The following is a 17867-nucleotide window of genomic DNA, read 5'->3' as shown; positions in this document are numbered from 1 at the left end:
ACCAAAAGTAGGTCCAGGATCGAAGGAATGCTTACCCATGCTTAGCTCGGTAGAAGCCGGGTGATTTCCTGTCACCTGCGAGAGTTAGGTGGATGATGATCACGGTTGGCTATATTTGCTATCGTGGAAATAACCATGTGCTAATAATGAACTTGAGACCGGGCGGGATGACGATAGTGCAGCAACAAGGCATGGAGGTCTTGGGTGTGAATCTATCCCCGTCTGAGTCGTTTAAGGACCGAATCGCTGTACGTCCCCGTGTCATGTTGAACGCATGCCTATCACTTAGTTGGTCGGATAAGTCGTTCCGACCGCGAAGCCTATGAGTGCAACTCCGGCCGGATACCCCGATCTGGTTAAAGTGCGCACCCCGGTTGGTAGTAACGATGTGCGGGGAGTCAATGGCGTAAGACCGAGGTGTCAGGTTAGAGTCCGGACCCTGGCAGATTGGCGGTCCCTGGGGGTGCGGCGCCGTACGGACCCGCGAATTGGTCCAGAGTTGTGCTAAAGGTGATCCGAGCTGTCGTCATGAAGTATGCTTGGGTGAGTGTTAGGAATACCCCTCCAGCTGGATAGGAATCGATTTGAATCGCCGTCTCTCCCGGATAGTGAGAACTTGACTTGGGCAGCGGCAACGTAGAATTCACTAAGCAAACATAATAGTTATGATGAGAATGTTGATAGCAAAGTGATAATCCGGATATGGTTATTAATGTAATGCTTAAAAACTCAAGTGTATGCTTAGAACAGGTGCTAATCTAGTGGATAGTTGCTAAGTAATGAACCTGCTGCTGAAATATGATAAGTGAATTACTTACAACAAAGGCTTTTACGCAAAAGGTGAGTCAAACCAGTCCACAAAGATCAGCCTCGCATAATCCTTGGTGTCACTTTATTTCTGGTTTATGACAGGTAAGTCTAGCTGAGTACATTCTCGTACTCAGGGTTTTATTTACCCCTGTTGCAGATGATGTCGTCTATCACGGCTATTGCGCTAACTGTCATCACCCAGCTGCGGATGATGAATAGATCATGGGCGTGATCACTCTTCTACCTTCAGTTATGCTTTTGTTGGGACTTGACTATGGAACTGGCATGTATTATAAACTGAGTTGGAGTTGTTTCAAAACTACTTTGTTTCCGCTACTGCTATGGTTTGTAATAACCTCTTTTAAACTCTGATGTGATGTAAAACTATGTTCTGTGTTGAATGTTGTAATCTGTGATGGTGATGCTTGATCATGTACGATCTTGGTTGTATGTTGGTTGAATCGAGGTCTTTGAGATTTCGTCGGACTACCGGGTTTATATGGGTTCAAGTCCATTGGCTTGACTGCCTCAGTGGTCGCTAATTCACTTGAATTCTTATAAATTGGACGGTTCTGTTACACAGGTGGTGATAGCCCTGATTGCCTATGTATTCCCCCATGTTCAGTCTAGTTCTTAAAACGTAAGGCTCGTTGTGCTTCGTGCGTGAACTTCAAGACGGGTACGCCTCTTTGCTTGACTTGAATAATTAGTGCTATCCTTTTACTGGCTCCCCTAAATTTACTACCACTCTTATTTATCTAGGTTAGTTGGTAGATTAGTTTGGTTATCCTTTACCCATCCATTTACCATTCCTAACTTTGATCATCCATTATTGCCCAACTCGACTACATCACCCTAGCCTTCCTTTGGGAAATTATAAATCAACACCTGGTTACTCACCAGGAGAAGTGCTACACACGATTGTTCTATGCGCTTGCATATCCCATTCATCTATGTAGATTGCAATCACGCCTATTGGCCCTATTAGTGTTGGGATTGACAACCCCACTAGGCATTAGTAGACTAGCCAGCTCTAGCCTCACCTTAGGTGTAGCTAAGAACTACCGACCCGATGCTTCTAGTACTATTACTAGAATAGTAGTTAACCTCTGTCCTCTCTTAGTATTACTAAGAAGTGTCATTAAGTATTTCTAGCACCGTTGCCAGGGACTAGACTTTGTATTCACCTTTGGTGATTGCGTTAAGAATTGCCAACAGGGATGGACTAGTACAGAAAACAGGCGTTTGAAATATAGGTCTGTAGAAACTATTATTTTTTTTAAAAAAGCATGCGGCCAGACAGTCTATACCAGCGCCACAACAAGGCGCGAGCATGCCATAACACAGGCTGCGGCTAGCTGGCTTAGTCTCACTCAGCCCATTACACAAGACCAATGAAATAGCAGTGGATTAGATACAAAATTATTAGATCGAACGGACATCTGCAGTGCTTAGAGTAAGGCCCATACACTGGAATGGTTTAGTTAGTAGTTAGTTTCTTTAAACTGTATAGAAACTTTTTTGGAATTACTACTGGAGCAAAATTTTTATTTCAATAGCTCTGCTATAGACCCTATTTACCAGTACTAGTCCATCACTGTTTTCTGTACTAGTCCATCACTGTGTACATAATCATGTTTTTGGAAGCACGAGTACATAGCATTTTAATTCATTTCGGAGAGCACATAGCCACCAATCAAATAGAGTAGTACACTATACAAAGAGAGGAAGACACAGGCCGACTAATAAACCAAACATCAACCACGTTGTGCATGGATGCAAGCCATGCATGCACAGTGATGGACTAGTACAGAAAACTTAATGGTGACTGGTGTTTTAGATTAATGGAGACGGGCATTCTAACCATCTCTAATGGAAAGTCATGATTAATCCGTTATTACTTTTTTCTGCCTATATAATTAAAATAAAATAATAAAAAAAGCTGAGCCCATCGTAAGCCCATATGGGTCCAACATTGAGCCCAATCCTGCCACCGTTGACATCCTGGGTCCGCCTGGAGGAGCGCCAGATCTGGTGGAGGCTCTTCATCCACACCTAGAGGTGCCTACCATGTCCCTCCAACGGATCCGCCATGGATCAAGGTCACCACTGCCGGATCTGCCACGGATCGAGCTCGCCTCTATAGGAACCACCACGGATGGAGGCCGCTGCCACTGGATCCACCCTGCCCCGCCGCCCTCGCCACCGCTGCTATAGAGCACTAGCGCCTCCTGCCATTGTATGAGTGGTGCTCTCTATTAGGAATACCGAGACACTGTCATGAGGGTGACCCAAGCTAGGGGCATGACCCGACGCCGCCACAAGCACGAACCCTCTTCCTCGCTCACCGTGAGGGATAACGAGAGGGCACGACCCTCTTCCCCATGCGCGTCATGAGGAGTATTGTCATCAGCTCTAGTGAGGAGGAGAAGGAGATGGAGCAGACTCTAGGAGAATGAAGGAGGAGAGGAGGTGCGCAACGTCGCATGGAGTGGAGAGGCGCCTCAGGGAGTTGGTCGGCTGAGTGGGAGGGTAAGGAATAGAGTAAGTGAAGGAACCCTAACTTCCATTATTTATAAGCAAGATGCTTACCGGGCTTCGAATGGCTTGTTGGACCTTGAACTTTTCGGACATGGGTCTTATAGTGTGCCCACCTCCTAAAATCGATTTATGGAGGTGGGCACCTTAAGATGACCACATCCATAAATAGCCCATTTTCGATGGCAGTTTTCTTAACATGCCCATCTCGATTAATCGATTTTAGAAGGCGGTTAGATTTTGCCCGCATTGGTAAATAAGTGCAACCGCCTCCATTAATAGCCTAGTATTTTAGGAGGTAGTTCAATTTTGTGTCCGCCTCCGTTAATGTTTGGGCACCATGACCTAAAATTATTTCTATAGTTGTGCTTGGATCATCAGGAGGTGAGCATGGCGATGGTGCAGGATCCGCAGCCGACGGGAAGGGCAGCACGTGGCGGCCATGGCTATGGTGGTGGTAGCCGAACACGTAGAGCGCCAGGCGCTTCATGGCACTCTCGGTCACAGCCGCCACCACCTGCCTCTTCCACCGCCTGCTACGACTGCAGCACTCATCACCGTTAAAAAATGGATGCATTATTTTCGTGACACATCCTTTATCGATGATTAATGAACTAAAAAATTATGCTTATTGCAAGTGGCATAACTCTTCTTCTCATACAACTATAATTGTAATGTGTCTAATGTGTCAATGCAATTGGCTCTTAGCGAGGAACAACTATGAATGATGTAGATTGAGTCCGAATGATGTTACTAGTTGTTGGATTTTTTCCAAACACCAGATGATCTACTTATTGCTTTTTCAACTACCACTAGATTGTCTGGTGAGCGTAATATCTCTTCAACCATCTTACCGATCATCATGGGATGATCCGCTACTGCCCCTTTTTCCTATGTCGAAACATCTAGTGCTCTTTATCGAACTAGACTACAGAGCGGCCAACTCACTAGTGTGCATCAAATGATCCGCTGATGTGCCCTTCTTCTCACCGGTCATTTAATGAATCAATCTTCCCTAGGTGCTTATGTTCATCAATCATTTCACATGTGCATTCCCTCTGCCATTGGATGATTCTGTGCTTGCTTTTTCTCTACATTTGTTTATTTTTGTTCTTTTTATTTGCTAATCTTCACACAACTCATTTAGGTACATCACCAAGACCTATTATAACATGTTGAACATATCTTTAGAACACTAGTTAGTCCTAAGCTTTGCATGGTCATCTAAATCAACAAAACTAGAATCTATGATCATCAGAACATGATCCTTACAGCAAGGAGAATGGATTGGGACAAAGCCTTTCCCTAAGTCCATGATACCCAAAAACCAATCGGATCACACTAGCATTGAAAATAGCATGTTTTAGATTCCTCATGGCTCCGTCTTCAGTAACTTTCTTCTCGTATCTCTCATGCACCAACGTAACTATGAAGGGAAGCAGTATATGGGGTGTTCTCTCCTAGAAAAGATATTTCTCTTGCAAAACCTCATAGAATACTTAGAATGAATTTATTTCTAGAGATGGCAGCCTACAAGAACTTATAACAAAGCTATCTCTAGACATGGGTTCCTCTATATATATGTAGACTATATAAGCACATTAAGGGATTTATTTATAACCAGAAGTGATGGGGTAGCTAGATTTGGTGGTAGAGAACCGATTAATTATGGTAGCTGGATCCAATGGCGTAGGTCACTGTTAGGTCAATCTACAACCTGAAAGGACTGACATGTTAACTAAAGAGGGGTTGAATAGATGATTCCTGCAAAATTCACAACTCAAAAAGCGGAATATAGTCACCTGTAGAAGTTCCAAAGGTTCATAAGTTGGTTCAGATGTTCTGCGATAATATAGTAACTCAAGATAAAACTAATTCCTAGAGAATAGCTCAAACAAAATTTGGATATATGAGTTTGGAGATCTCCCATTGTAGCCTCCTTTGCTAGAAGTCGGTGTTCTTCTTGCGACGGTGCCCAGGGATGGTGCTGACCAATACGAGGAGTTGGAGCTAGATGTAGTCAATGAGCAGTCAGGGCAGTGTGTTGCACAATGTGAGTAATGAGGTTGGGTCTTTTTCTTTGCTTTTGCCTCTGCCAAGGCATGAAAACATCCTAGAAAAACCCTCGCACTCCCACTAAGATGAAATGTTGTGTCACCAGTGGGTCAGGGTACTATCCACTACATAATATGTTTTTACAAAGCACTTTGAACCACATTTTTAGTGTAATCAGGTGCTTCTTGATGTCTTTATTTGAAATGCCATATTGAATCCGTGCATGCTTTCCATGGTTTCATATATTTAACAACAGCTTCTGATGGACATGGATATGTTGCTGCTCCTACACTAATTTATCCATATTACACTGTTGTTGTCCAGAAATAAACATTGATCCACACAACACATTGAAGACCAGGATGAGATAAATATAAGTGTACATATTTGTAGTGCTCCAACTCGAATGTTTTTCAGGCAGCAACTAGGAGCCACCTTGGATTTTTATGTCATATAATGATATAGTAAATAAGAGAGAAAGGAGAGTGGAAGAAATCAGGTCTCATGCAAGACATGTTTTGAAATGAAAAAAAAACTGCACTAGATATGCACTATCAAATTTTGCACCGGAAGCAGTGATTTCTTCGTGATAGGTGGGGAAGAATGATGACTGGTTGCATAGTGTCTTAGGGCATCCGTAGCGGTGCTATCAATTTCAATAGCTGCCACAGGATCGAACCAGATGTGCATTCATATGTCAGTGTCTGTTAATAATAATTTATTCTCTCTATCAGATACTATGATTGGCACATAGAGTAAAAAAGCAACATGCACCAATCTGCGTTCGCTTTAATACGCTCCGCGCTAGCACCGAAGAAGTCACTAGTCTTTCAGTTTTTTCACATTTTCTCCCCGCTATGTCAGTCCAAACCTCCCACCAAGCCTACCCAGCTAACGATTTGATGGTTGTTTGGGGACTCCTTAGGATATGGATAAATATGGTGTAGTGGTAACAATAGCTTCTAGAGGGTTGGGACAAAAATTAGCTATTTTTTGGTGCTTGGGTTGGGATTGGCCTAAATAATCAACCGTATCAACTACTAGGATATCTGATATTCATGCTCTAGGTGCCAGTACCTCATACAATTAATGACTCTACCTAGTCAGATAGTACATATAATTTGAAATCACAATTATCATTTACGGTCATACCTCCAAGATTTCGCAAGCTCATGCTCACTGCGGCAGTTCAAATTGTCATATATCCAAAAGTAGCACAATTTTAAATAAAAATGTCACTAGATCAAACTTTTTACTAGGATACATAATTAAATGTATACCATGTTCACTCTTATCATATCTTATAGATTTTGTATGTTTGTGGTTGTATCTATAGAATATCCACCTATTTAAATATCTCTATACGCCTCACATCATTATTATATTTTAGATATTTGAAGTGATCTACGATTTGGAGAGCTATAACATTAATGGAAATCATTCGGCTCAAATTAAAATATGTGAATATATGAAGGCAAAATCTTGCTTGGACAATAATCTTCAATAATCTCCACCCTTGAACAACCCCAGCCTCCTCTTATAAGAAGCCATGATATTGTGGTAGAGGCAATGTAGAATCTATAGGCAGAAATCAATAGCTTTTTGTTTCCTTACTTAGGAGGCCTTTCATGGAGGATCAATCATGGAAGGCCTACTTCTCCCATCAATCTCCTCCAAAACCTTACCTAACCAAAATAATATTGGATCTTAAGAAGAGAGAACTAGATAGGCCCACATTTGTATGCCTACAATGCACCAAGGAATCTACTTCCCAGCAAGCCATGGCTTCCCACTGCAAAGAACATGTCCAAGTCGTCATGCCTAAGGGGACAGTTGAGCACATTAAGTATTATCTAGACCACACATATTTTTTCTTATGCAGTGACGCTCAATCAAGTTCATCATCTGCTAATGGAGTCTTGCCACGAGGGTCAAACAAGACTAAGCAGAGGTACCTTGGCCAATTTACAAAATTATTTTTGCTTATGCAGGAAATCCTTCCATGTTACAACTAGCATGTCTCGTGAGAGACAACCATAACAGAATTGCTTTGATGACAACTCCTATTGGAGTCAAGCCCGACATTGACCTAGCCCTATGGTTGTGTCCCGCTCTACATACATCTGATGACTCCACTGAGGCCGGGTCAGATGACAATCTGGTGGCTAGATTCAATAAATACTGCTGACTACATGGTGACAACTCCAAGGGGGGAAATGCTGATTTGTGTGCCATAGATAAGAGAAAGAGAGAATCTAGAGCTTTATTGTTATGAATATTTATATTTTTGTTACATCTATCTTTCTAGAAGAAAAAATTATAACCAGTTTCTTACTGTTTGGTCTGCATTATGTTTTTATAGATCTACTACGGAACAAGTTTCACGTATGAGATGTGCACACATTTGTGCTGCATCTTGCACTTGCTAGTATTATACTACATCATGGAATGTTAGATTCTTTTATATGATTAATTTACTTCTTGGCCAGATTTTGATTTACCTAAATTTTGATATTATATATTTGTCTTAAGACAAGTCACAGGAACGTTCAAATTCATGAGTTTGATGTAGGAATGTAATGTATTGGAATTCAAATTGAAATTTTGTGATATGAGAAGTAATAAGGTGTTTATACAGACACTACTTCTATTTATTAACAATTTAACGTTTCTTCTAGATTTTGAAGTATATAAACGTGGTGTTTATGCTAAATTTTGCCTGTGGTGCTGCTTGTTGTCACATGGATTGTTTATGGTACCTAGTAGGTGGTGATAGCCATATCTAGCCTTTGTATTCCACCACGTGTTCTTAGGTATGTTAAATAGTAAGGCACCATAAAAAGTTAGTTGCTTTGGGCAAGACATTTATCGTCTTGTTGTGTCATCTTTCACATCGTGTACCCATTGTGTCGACTCAATCTACTTGCTACAACTCTGAGATTAAGATAGAGCCATAGGAGTAGAGTTGGATCATAGGAACCTTATACTCTCTCATTGTCCTCCCATCTAGATATACCTATCTAGTTATCTTTATCTTCGTGTATTGGACTTGTTTCACCCTTCCTATCCAAATTTGATTACCACCACTACACTATTGATAAAAAAGTTGTGGTAACACTAAGATCTCTCATTTATTGTCAATCCTAGCTGCCTCTTTCCCTGTGCAATAAATAAATAACAATGCCTTACAATACTCCTGGTGTAGTGCTACAATGGTACTATGTGCGCTTGTAGAATTCTCTACTTGAGCATAAGAAATACAAACAATGTTGAAGATGAACTTTGTCATGAAACATATGCCCTTGCCTAACCTCCTTTCTTGAATACTCCCACGACGAATGATGACCATCGTCGACCGCCATGGCATATGGGGCGAAGTGAGTCCAATCCTTATGGGTATCAGTCTCACAATTAAGGCTCCTACCAGAAAATTCATCCACAAAGGCGAGGTGCAAGGCATCCTCAAGTTGCATCTACTCAATAATTTTGTCGAGCTCCCCACTATGCTCAGCTTCCATCTACCAACCATATTCTTCGTCTTTTGCATCCTCTATCATGTTTTGATCCGCCTCATCATCTCAAACATAGGTATACTCAGCATGTGTTGCCTCTAAGTTCTCCTATAATAGAACTATGTTGCTACAATTAGCTTCCATGCTTCCATCACTCATCAACAGGCATGATATTATTATAACCATGCTCCAACACCTTACACACAAGTAATTTCCATTTCTTCGTGTTACTTGCCTTGTGCAACTCTCACCTCCATCCATCCTCTCACAATTTAGGAACCAACATACTAACCCTAAAACATTGCTGGGAGGGCAGAACACCAAAGCATTCAAGCAGCCAAGCTAAAACTTGTTTCTGGGTATAATCTAGTAGCAAATGGAGTTGTGTCCACGAATTGGAACTCACTAAGACCCCCCCCCCATTCTGATTTCACCGTTGACATAGCGTATTCTAAAAGGTATTAATGAGACAACATTCCTGGTCTGATATTATTACAACACACTTAGTTAAATCCATCATTAATATTGCTCAAACATTTTATATTATACAACTAACCCTAAACTAAGTTCTTTACCTAACAAAGCAACTAACCCTAACATACTCAAAACTAACCTTAATCCTAACCTAACAAAGAACTAAATTTAAACTAACAATAATCTATGCATAGTCTATACTAATTCAAACTAACCCTAAATAAAAGCCTAATCCAATCATAATCTACACTGACTACCAATAACCCTAACAACTAAAATCAAACTATAGAGACTAAATTACCCAAAAACTAAATCTAAGTACAGATCCTACTCAACAATAAACATCTAACTACAAATCTTATTGTCAAAAATGCAGAAAAAAGGAAGAACAACCTTACTTGCAGATAAGGCGGCGGCGGGGCGGTGTGGCATGGCCTGGATGTGGCTAGCCGGTGGTGGTGGTGGCCTGGCCACCACGCCTTCAAAGGAGCATGCATGCTCTCTAATCTCTCTCTCTCTCGCTCTCTCTTTCTCTCTCTCATGAGGTGGCGGCAGCTAGAGTGAGAGATGTGATAGAGGCGAGGTGCGAGATGAAAGATGGGCCATAGATATTTTAGGCCCTCTCAGCCATCTGCGGTTTGATAAAATTTTTTGGCCATTCGATGGCTGACATGATTATCAATTTATCATCCAAAATAAGACTATCCATGCGGTACCCTACTGGCTGCCGGCGGCGGGTCTTATTGCCTCTTAGGCAGCCAACACCATACTAAAATTACAATTCATTTTAAACATCAACCAGATTTACTACAATTATTCACTAGAAAAAAATATATTATTTTAAACAGCATGCGGCCAGGCATACCTGCGCCGCGGCAAGGCTTGAACAATACACAGGCAACGGCCAGCTGGCTCAGCGTCACTCAGCACACGATCACATCACACACTGGCCAATGAAAACAGCAGTGGATTGGATCCAAAATAATTAGGCCAGCCTCAGTGGGGTTTCACCATGATGTCATACACATTTATTAGAGCGTCATGTCAGAAAAACTACACTTTTTTGCATTAAACGAAGAGAGAGAAGGAAGTAGTTTCATCATGGTGAAACTCCACGGGCGTTGTTTCCCATGCGGTGAAACGGGATGAAATCTCTACTGAGGGCCAAATCGTTTCACCATCTTGCATGTGATCCAATCATTTTGCAGCAATTAAATGCTTTGCTTAGCCTTGGAAACAACAAAGTGAAATGCTCCATTGCTGGGGTTATTTCATAGATGGTTTTAGTTCAATCTCGATAACGTGTTGGTATGTGAAACCGTGCAGTGACACTGTGCATTGAGACTGGCCTTAGATTGAGTAGACATGCGCAGGGGCTTAGGGTGTGTATCAAGGCCCATACAAGACCTATGAGTAAGGCCTTATTTAGTTCACCCAAAAACAAAAGAAATTTAAAATTTCACATCACATCGAATCTTGTGGCACATGCATTGAGCATTAAATATAGGTGAAAACAAAAACTAATTGTACAATTTACCTAGTTACTCCATAATTGGACAATATTTGTGAAATAAAAATGAAAGTGCTACAGTGTTAAAATCTAAAAACTCTTTGGATCTAAACAAGGCCTAAAATCATGATTGATTTAATTAGTATTTAGTTGCTTTAAGACATGTGCAAACTTTTTCTTGAAGAACTATCGGAGAAAAATTATTAATTTAGTAGCTCTGCTCTACAGACCCTATTTACTAGTGGTATGTATATAATCAAGTTTTTGGTAGCATGAGTACATTGCATTTTCAATTCATTTCAGAGAGCACGAAGCCGCCAATCAACAGAGTAGTATATACTATACAAAGATACGAAGACGTGGACGGACCAATGGATTGATCATCGACCACACAACACATTGCATGATGCATGCCGTGCGTGCACGGTGATGGATGGATCATCTGGAGGTGAGCATGGCGACGGTGCAGGATCCGCCGGCCGACGGGAAGGGCAGCGCGCGGCGGCCATGGCCGTGGTTGTGGCAGCCGATCAGGTAGAGCGCCAGGCGCTTCTTGGCCCTCCGGAGCAGCAGCAGCTTGTCTTCCCCCCACTCGGTCACGGCCGCCACCACCTGCCTCTTCCACCGCCTGCTGCCGGCGCCGCCGCAGCACTCGTCGCCGTCGGCATGATCCGCCCTGTTCCCGGCCGCAGCCTCCGCGTGGCTCAGGCCGTCCTTGTCGTCGTCGTCGTCGTCGTCCTGCGCGGGCGACCAGTCCCACTGCAGCGGGTAGCTGCGCAGGAACACACGCCTGGTGCTGTAGTCCTCGTAGCGGAAGCTCCTCGTCGGCTTCACCGCCTCGCCGTCCTCCTTGGATATCCTCCGGTCCATCTGTCCTGCCGTCGTCGATCGCCGATGGCTGCGATGGGATGATGGTATGGTAGTAGCCTGGTGGTGTGGTGGTATGCTGTGTGCGGATGAAGGCTCCCTGATTGAGTCAGTACCAACGCCATAAGCTGGGGTGTATATATGGGCTTGGAAACCACCAGACCACCAGATATGGCCCCGTCGCCATCTCGTTCCTCTGTCGTTTAGAAGAAGAGAAGAAAAACAAAAGATTTCTTCCTCTGTGTGATGGGCATGGCACGGAGATGTTTTTGCATTAGTCTGCAAGAGAAGGATTTGCTTTACCGGTAAGCTGATGGCTACTCGTACCTGGCGCATTATTAATTTAGTAACCTGAACATGCGACCGTCCAACTTTTAATCTGGTGCCCTCAAGTTCATTCATGTGCCAAACTGAATGCTCACTGATGATATGTGACAGAAACATTGACCAACAGGTAAGCTCCGCGTCAGCAGCCATGCGTGCCACTTGTCAGCTACAGAAAAAGTGATGGGCTGTCCTTCCGTGGCCGTGCCGTCGAGTAGGCTTAATCTCCGGCCAACAGTGTGCATCATCGCTTTCACGAATATATTTCTTTCCCGCCAACTTAACGCGAATGCTACGTACCCGGCCGGCCTGCAGAAAAAGAAGACAAAAGAAGGTAATAATAATGGATGCTAGGTCATGCATGGATGGGCATTCAGTATTTTCTAGCATCTCCTTTTTCGCTTTGGCAATGAGGCAGCAAATCCAGTGGCTCTCCAGGCCGGGCTTTTTGGCCGGGGGATAAACGTACGCACATGCCGCTGCTCCAAAGCAGGTGGCAAAGCCGTCCATCTTTAGTTTCTGCAGTCGAAACCACGCAACATGTAAAGGGATTTCCCATGCATTCGCATCCTCATCGCCTTCTTTTTCACCTCGTCTTTACGTACGTGTACATATATGTGTATATATCCTTTGTTTGTCAGCGTTTGTCTTGTAATTTACTTGGTCTTGTTTAGTTCCTCCTAACAAAATTTACGCTTTATCTACCGAATATTAAGATACATATAGAGTACTAAATATATATTAAAAAATAATTAATTGCATAGAATGTAACTACTTTGCGAGACAAATCTTTCAGCCTATTTAGTACTCAATCCATCTCAAAGTACAAGATTTTTGACTTTTTTTAACACAAAATTTGACCACTTGTCTTATTTAAATTTTGTGCAAAATATCGTGGCTTGATTTATTAATAAAAGTTCTTGAACAATAACTTAAATTCAACTATTTTTTTATAAATATTTTGAATAAGACGAGTGATCAAACTTGAGATAAAAAGAAATCAAACGTCTTATAATTTGGGATAGAGTATATGATTTGACAATAAAGTGCTACAGTAACATATGTGCTACTTATAGATTAATTAGACTTAATAAATTTATAATTTTTTATTAGTATCTAAACATCTCATATGACATTTTACGTGATATCTGAGGTGATACTCTAAAAATTTACACCTTGTAACCAGAGTATATCGTCGGAGGAACGGGTCGTTAATTTGCCTTTCTTTCTCGACTATTAGGCCTTTTTTTGATTTTGAAACTATAACACTTTCTTTTATATTTGACAAACATTGTCCACATAAACTAGCTAAGTTTAAAATATTCGTCTCGTGATTTACAGGTAAATTATGTAATTAATTATTTTTTATCTATATTTAATATTTTATGTATGTGTCATCAGATTCAAATTTTTAGAATTTTGGATGCATGTAAAGAAGGCCTGCCACGCTCATTGACCTCGACAGCAACGGGGGCTGTCCGTTCGGATTACGTGACCTAGGAGACAGCGACGGGGATGTGATATGAGCTGAGGATATATTTTTATTACCAGGGCGTTGTTTACTTCCAAAAAATTTTGCAAAATATAAATGGTAACATTTTCGTTTGTATTTGACAAATATTATCCAATTATAGACTAACTAAGCTTAAAAGATTCATCTCGTCAATTCCGACCAAATTGTGCAATTAGTTTTTATTTTCATTTATATTTACTACTCTATGCATATGTCTAAAGATTTGATGTGACCAGAAATCTCAAAAAATTTGCAAAAATTTTGGAGAACTAAACAAGACCCAGGATGTGCGAGCTGCGTCTGCCTACCCTATCTAGCTACCGTCTAGCTCTCGCCACGATCATATCAGCCGACCAAGAAAAAAGCTCAGCAAAAGATTTGCCAAGCAATTTATTAGAAGCCAAAAAAAACAACCGGTGATATAAAACAGAGATAAAACAGCTTACACAGGATGAGAAAAGAGGAAAAGACCCAAGAAAGGAAAACAAACCATAGTTAACGCTAACACAACTACTGAATAATAATAATAACAGGACATAAATCGACACCGTTTCTGATTTTTCACGACCATTTTCGTTTTTGTCAAGAAAATCCGAAATTCATTCACAAACGGTTGAGAAAACGCAGGAACAGAAACGGAATAAATTTTATGATTTTTACAAACGTTTTGTCAGTTCATGGAGATCATCTAAGGCCTTGTTTAGATCTGAAAAAATTTTGGATTTCGCTACTATAGCACTTTCGTTTGTTTGTGGTAAATATTGTCTACTCATAGACTAACTAGGGTCAAAAGATTTATCTCGCGATTTACAGTCAAACTGTATGATTAGTTTTTATTTTCGTCTATATTTAATGCTTGTCATAAGATTCAATTTGATAAAAAATTTTAAAAAACTTTTTTGGTTTCGGAGTGAACTAAACAAGGGTAACATACAAAGTTTCTATGTCAACAAGCATAGAAGCAGCAGAACCGTTCCTGGCCATCGAACCGCCGTGTACTTTTGCGGGAGATGAACGTCTACCGAACTATGGCAGTACGGCCCAATTGCACAAGGCCCACCAGACAAGAATTGAATTCCCAAAAAAAAAAAGGAGACAGGAAACTGGATAACACACACGCCCAGCAGATGGAAGACAAGTTAGGGCCTCAAAAACCCAAAAGTTTACAAGATTCTCCATCACATTGAATCTTGTGGTATATGTATAGAGGATTAAATATAAATAAAAAATAACTAATTGTACAGTTTACCTGTAAATCGCGAGACAAATCTTTTAAGTCGAGTTAGTCCATGATTGAACAATGTTTATCAAATACAAACGAAAGTGCTACAATCTCAAAATCCAAAGATATTCATGCTCCCAGAAACTTAAAGTGTTTAATTGGTCTAGAACTTCACATCCTAGAAACTTCAACTAGAACAAAAGATGGAAACTTCAACGGATCCAAAGTACAGACTAAAGTTCTTCTCTATTATCCTACAATGTTGACTTGAAACTTAGCAAAAGCATGACTGAATTCTCCTCCAAATCCTTTAGACTTGTACCAAACCAAAGTGGTTTAAAATAAATCTTTTGTAAAAGTTCAACACTGATTGGTCCAGTCAAGAGTTCTGTGAAGCTGTTGATGGTCATTTGAGCTTCAGAGTTATTCTCTTTGTCCATTGTAAGCTGTTCATCTACATGAGCATGTGGATCATCAGTATTTCTCTATTCTATGGCTTCTTGAACCCACTGTTTTAAATAGCGTGCTAAGCCTCTTAGCGACAGCCTCTCCAAAAGGCTAAGAAAGGCTATAGCGCACTAATAGCGGGCTAAGCCATTTAGTGTCTGAGCAAAAAATATGTCAAACATCATTTAATTTCACACATAATAAAGATAAAAACATTATGAATACCAATAGGGATAGATAGTTCAAAGTCTTACTAACACATTACATCAAAGTTCATAGTTCATACACGATACATCACATAGAGACATACATGATTTCAAAGTTCAAAGTTAACAACAACTAGACATACAAACAGCAGGCTTGGAGCAATAGGCCATAATCTCGCACATATCAGTACATCACACTTGCATTTCAGCATCCGAATAGTTTGGTGTACTCACCTAATCATCTTCAGCATCAGTAAATACCATATCATCTTGATTTTCCTCTGATTCAGAGGCTCAGGATGCAGACTGAGGCGTCATTAGAGATGACAGGGTCCTGAATTTCTTCCTTGGGCGTGGAGCTCTTATTCTTTTGGCTTTGGCTTGAGATGTTGCTGCATCTTGTGCTTTTCCTGATCTTCTAGACTTGCATTTGGTTCTACTCCAGTAATGAACTCATTGTTGTCATCCTCCAGCACATCATTAATTTCCTTCTCTAAGGGATCTCTACCCTTGTTCTCTTTCTTTTGCCTTAGTATAGAGTTAAATTTGACAAATACAAGGTCTCTCATCCTGTCATGAAGTAATCTGTTGCGCTTCTTTGTGTGTACCTAGTTTTGTTCAGGTGAAAAAAATTCAAGGAATGAGCAGCAATGCAAAATAAATTCATGTAGGTGAGTTGTAGAAGTAGAATTATTTTTAATACCGATTCAAATGATGACCAATTCCTCTCACAGGCAGAGGAGCTACATGTCAAACTTAGAATCTTTATTGCCAACAGCCTCAAATTAGGTGTAGCTGTGCCATGATTCAGCCACCATGTTGCTACATTAATAAGCAAAGAGTTAAACTCTTGTGATAGAAAAAACAGTTATATTGGATAATTTATCAATCACATTAGTTTCACATTTTCACCTGGGTTGAAGTCCTTATTTCTCCGCCGCCTTGTGGCAATGTCATGTCCAAATGACCCTTGCTGTTCCTTGTATTTGTTGAGATCTTCAATGATATTATCTTGAATGTCTTCATCATCAATCAGCGTCGTAACACAATCAATTACAGCTGCTCTAAATGATCCATCTTTCTCAATATTTGTCTTGTTTGGGTAATAATAATAAGGGTTCAAATAGTACCCAGCCAAGTGTAGTGGACTCTTCAACTTCTGTCCCATCTTTTCTCAATTATTTCCCAAATAGGTTTGTATTTTTCCTCATCATTGTCAAACCTCACAGCAATTTCTCTCTTTGCCTCAAGCAGATATCCATGCAAAAATCCCATTGCAGGAACATCACTATCCATTCTTCTCAGCACAATAGCCAATGGCTCAAAAAGATTAACAGCAATATCAACATTTTTCCAAAAACCTTCAGAGTTCACCACTTTTTCTGCCTTCTTCCCCTTAGCACTCTTCAAGTAACCCATCTCATTGAGATCATTATCTCTAAAGAGCCTTTTGAGCTCCTTCTTGTTGTCTTGCAAACTCTTCAAATTCAAATAAGCAGTGGCAAATCGAGTAACTCCAGAGCGAACCAAGTCCTTACCAAGATATTTTCTCATCAAATCCAGCAACCTTGTATGAGCATAGACAAATGCAGTTACATGTCTTGCATTTACAATTGTTTCCTGAACTGGTTCAAGCTTCCCAATGTCCTCCAACATGAGATCTAAACAGTGAGCTGCACATCCATTCCAAAATATTTTGGGTCTCTTTGCTGCTAGAAGACTTGCTGCTGCTACATTAACACTAGCATTGTCGGTGACCACTTGGATAACATTTTTCTCACCTATGTCTTCAATGCATTTATCCACAAGGTCAAAGATGTATTTACCATTTTTCTTGACAGTAGAGCAATCCACAGAATCCAAAAAAAGGACCCCTTGAGCACTATGCACAACCAAATTCATTATTCCCCTGCCCTTCTTATCTGTCCATGCATCTGTCATAAGTGTGCAACCTGAGGTTTTCCATGCTTCCTCATGGACCTTGAATCCATCTAATACCTTCTTTTTCCTTTTCTGCAAAAATGGTCCACTCATCTCATAGGGACTAGGCCCTCTCAAACCTCTACCAAAGGCTCCAATGGCCTCAACCATATTGGCAAAGCTAGGAAGAAGTACTGTATTGTGTGCAATGCTAGCTTCATAAAAAAACTGACATATATACTCAACAGTTCTATCCCTCTGCTCTTCTCTTTTCTGAGTTGTTATCTTTGATTGAACCTTTTCACTGACATAAGCTCCTTTCTGGTTCTTCTAAACAGCCTCTTCTATAGAAGCCGGCTTGTAGAACATCTTGATAGATCCACTACCACATGAAGAAACAACACTATGACTAGGTCCTTTTGATGACTTTAGCACAATAACCTCATTCCCATGGTCAGAGTCTTCACTG

At 40.8% G+C, this 17867-nt stretch overlaps 2 protein-coding genes and 1 pseudogene across 2 annotated transcripts; 1 reads left to right on the top strand and 2 right to left on the bottom strand.

The window, feature by feature from the left end:
• Positions 6854–7915, top strand: LOC110430753 (annotated as a pseudogene).
• LOC8072913 lies at positions 11008–11935 on the bottom strand. The gene has a single exon (XM_002436932.2). It carries the CDS (start codon positions 11767–11769, stop codon positions 11338–11340), a length of 432 nt encoding a protein of 143 aa, XP_002436977.1. The 5' UTR covers positions 11770–11935; the 3' UTR covers positions 11008–11337.
• Positions 15509–17569, bottom strand: LOC8072912. Its single transcript, XM_021449820.1, has 4 exons — positions 16724–17569; positions 16391–16646; positions 16182–16300; positions 15509–16086 (listed from the first exon to the last, which is right to left on the bottom strand). The coding sequence occupies exons 1-4, from the start codon at positions 17567–17569 to the stop codon at positions 15841–15843; spliced, it is 1467 nt and encodes a 488-aa protein (XP_021305495.1). The 3' UTR covers positions 15509–15840.

This window comes from Sorghum bicolor, chromosome 10, assembly GCF_000003195.3.
Source record: "Sorghum bicolor cultivar BTx623 chromosome 10, Sorghum_bicolor_NCBIv3, whole genome shotgun sequence".
Classification (NCBI taxonomy): Eukaryota; Viridiplantae; Streptophyta; class Magnoliopsida; order Poales; family Poaceae; genus Sorghum; species Sorghum bicolor.
This window is presented reverse-complemented; position numbering and strand designations above follow the sequence as displayed.

Excerpts from the sequence above, each read along its gene's own strand:
- LOC8072913 (XM_002436932.2), bottom strand. The coding sequence starts at position 11,769 with ATGGACCGGAGGATATCCAAGGAGGACGGCGAGGCGGTGAAGCCGACG.
- LOC8072912 (XM_021449820.1), bottom strand. The coding sequence starts at position 17,569 with ATGGTTGAGGCCATTGGAGCCTTTGGTAGAGGTTTGAGAGGGCCTAGT. Across the intron at positions 16,647-16,723 it reads TGCATGGATATCTGCTTGAG|ATGGGACAGAAGTTGAAGAG; the intron begins GCAAAGAGAGAA and ends AATTGAGAAAAG. Across the intron at positions 16,087-16,181 it reads ATTGGTCATCATTTGAATCG|GTACACACAAAGAAGCGCAA; the intron begins GTATTAAAAATA and ends GAACAAAACTAG.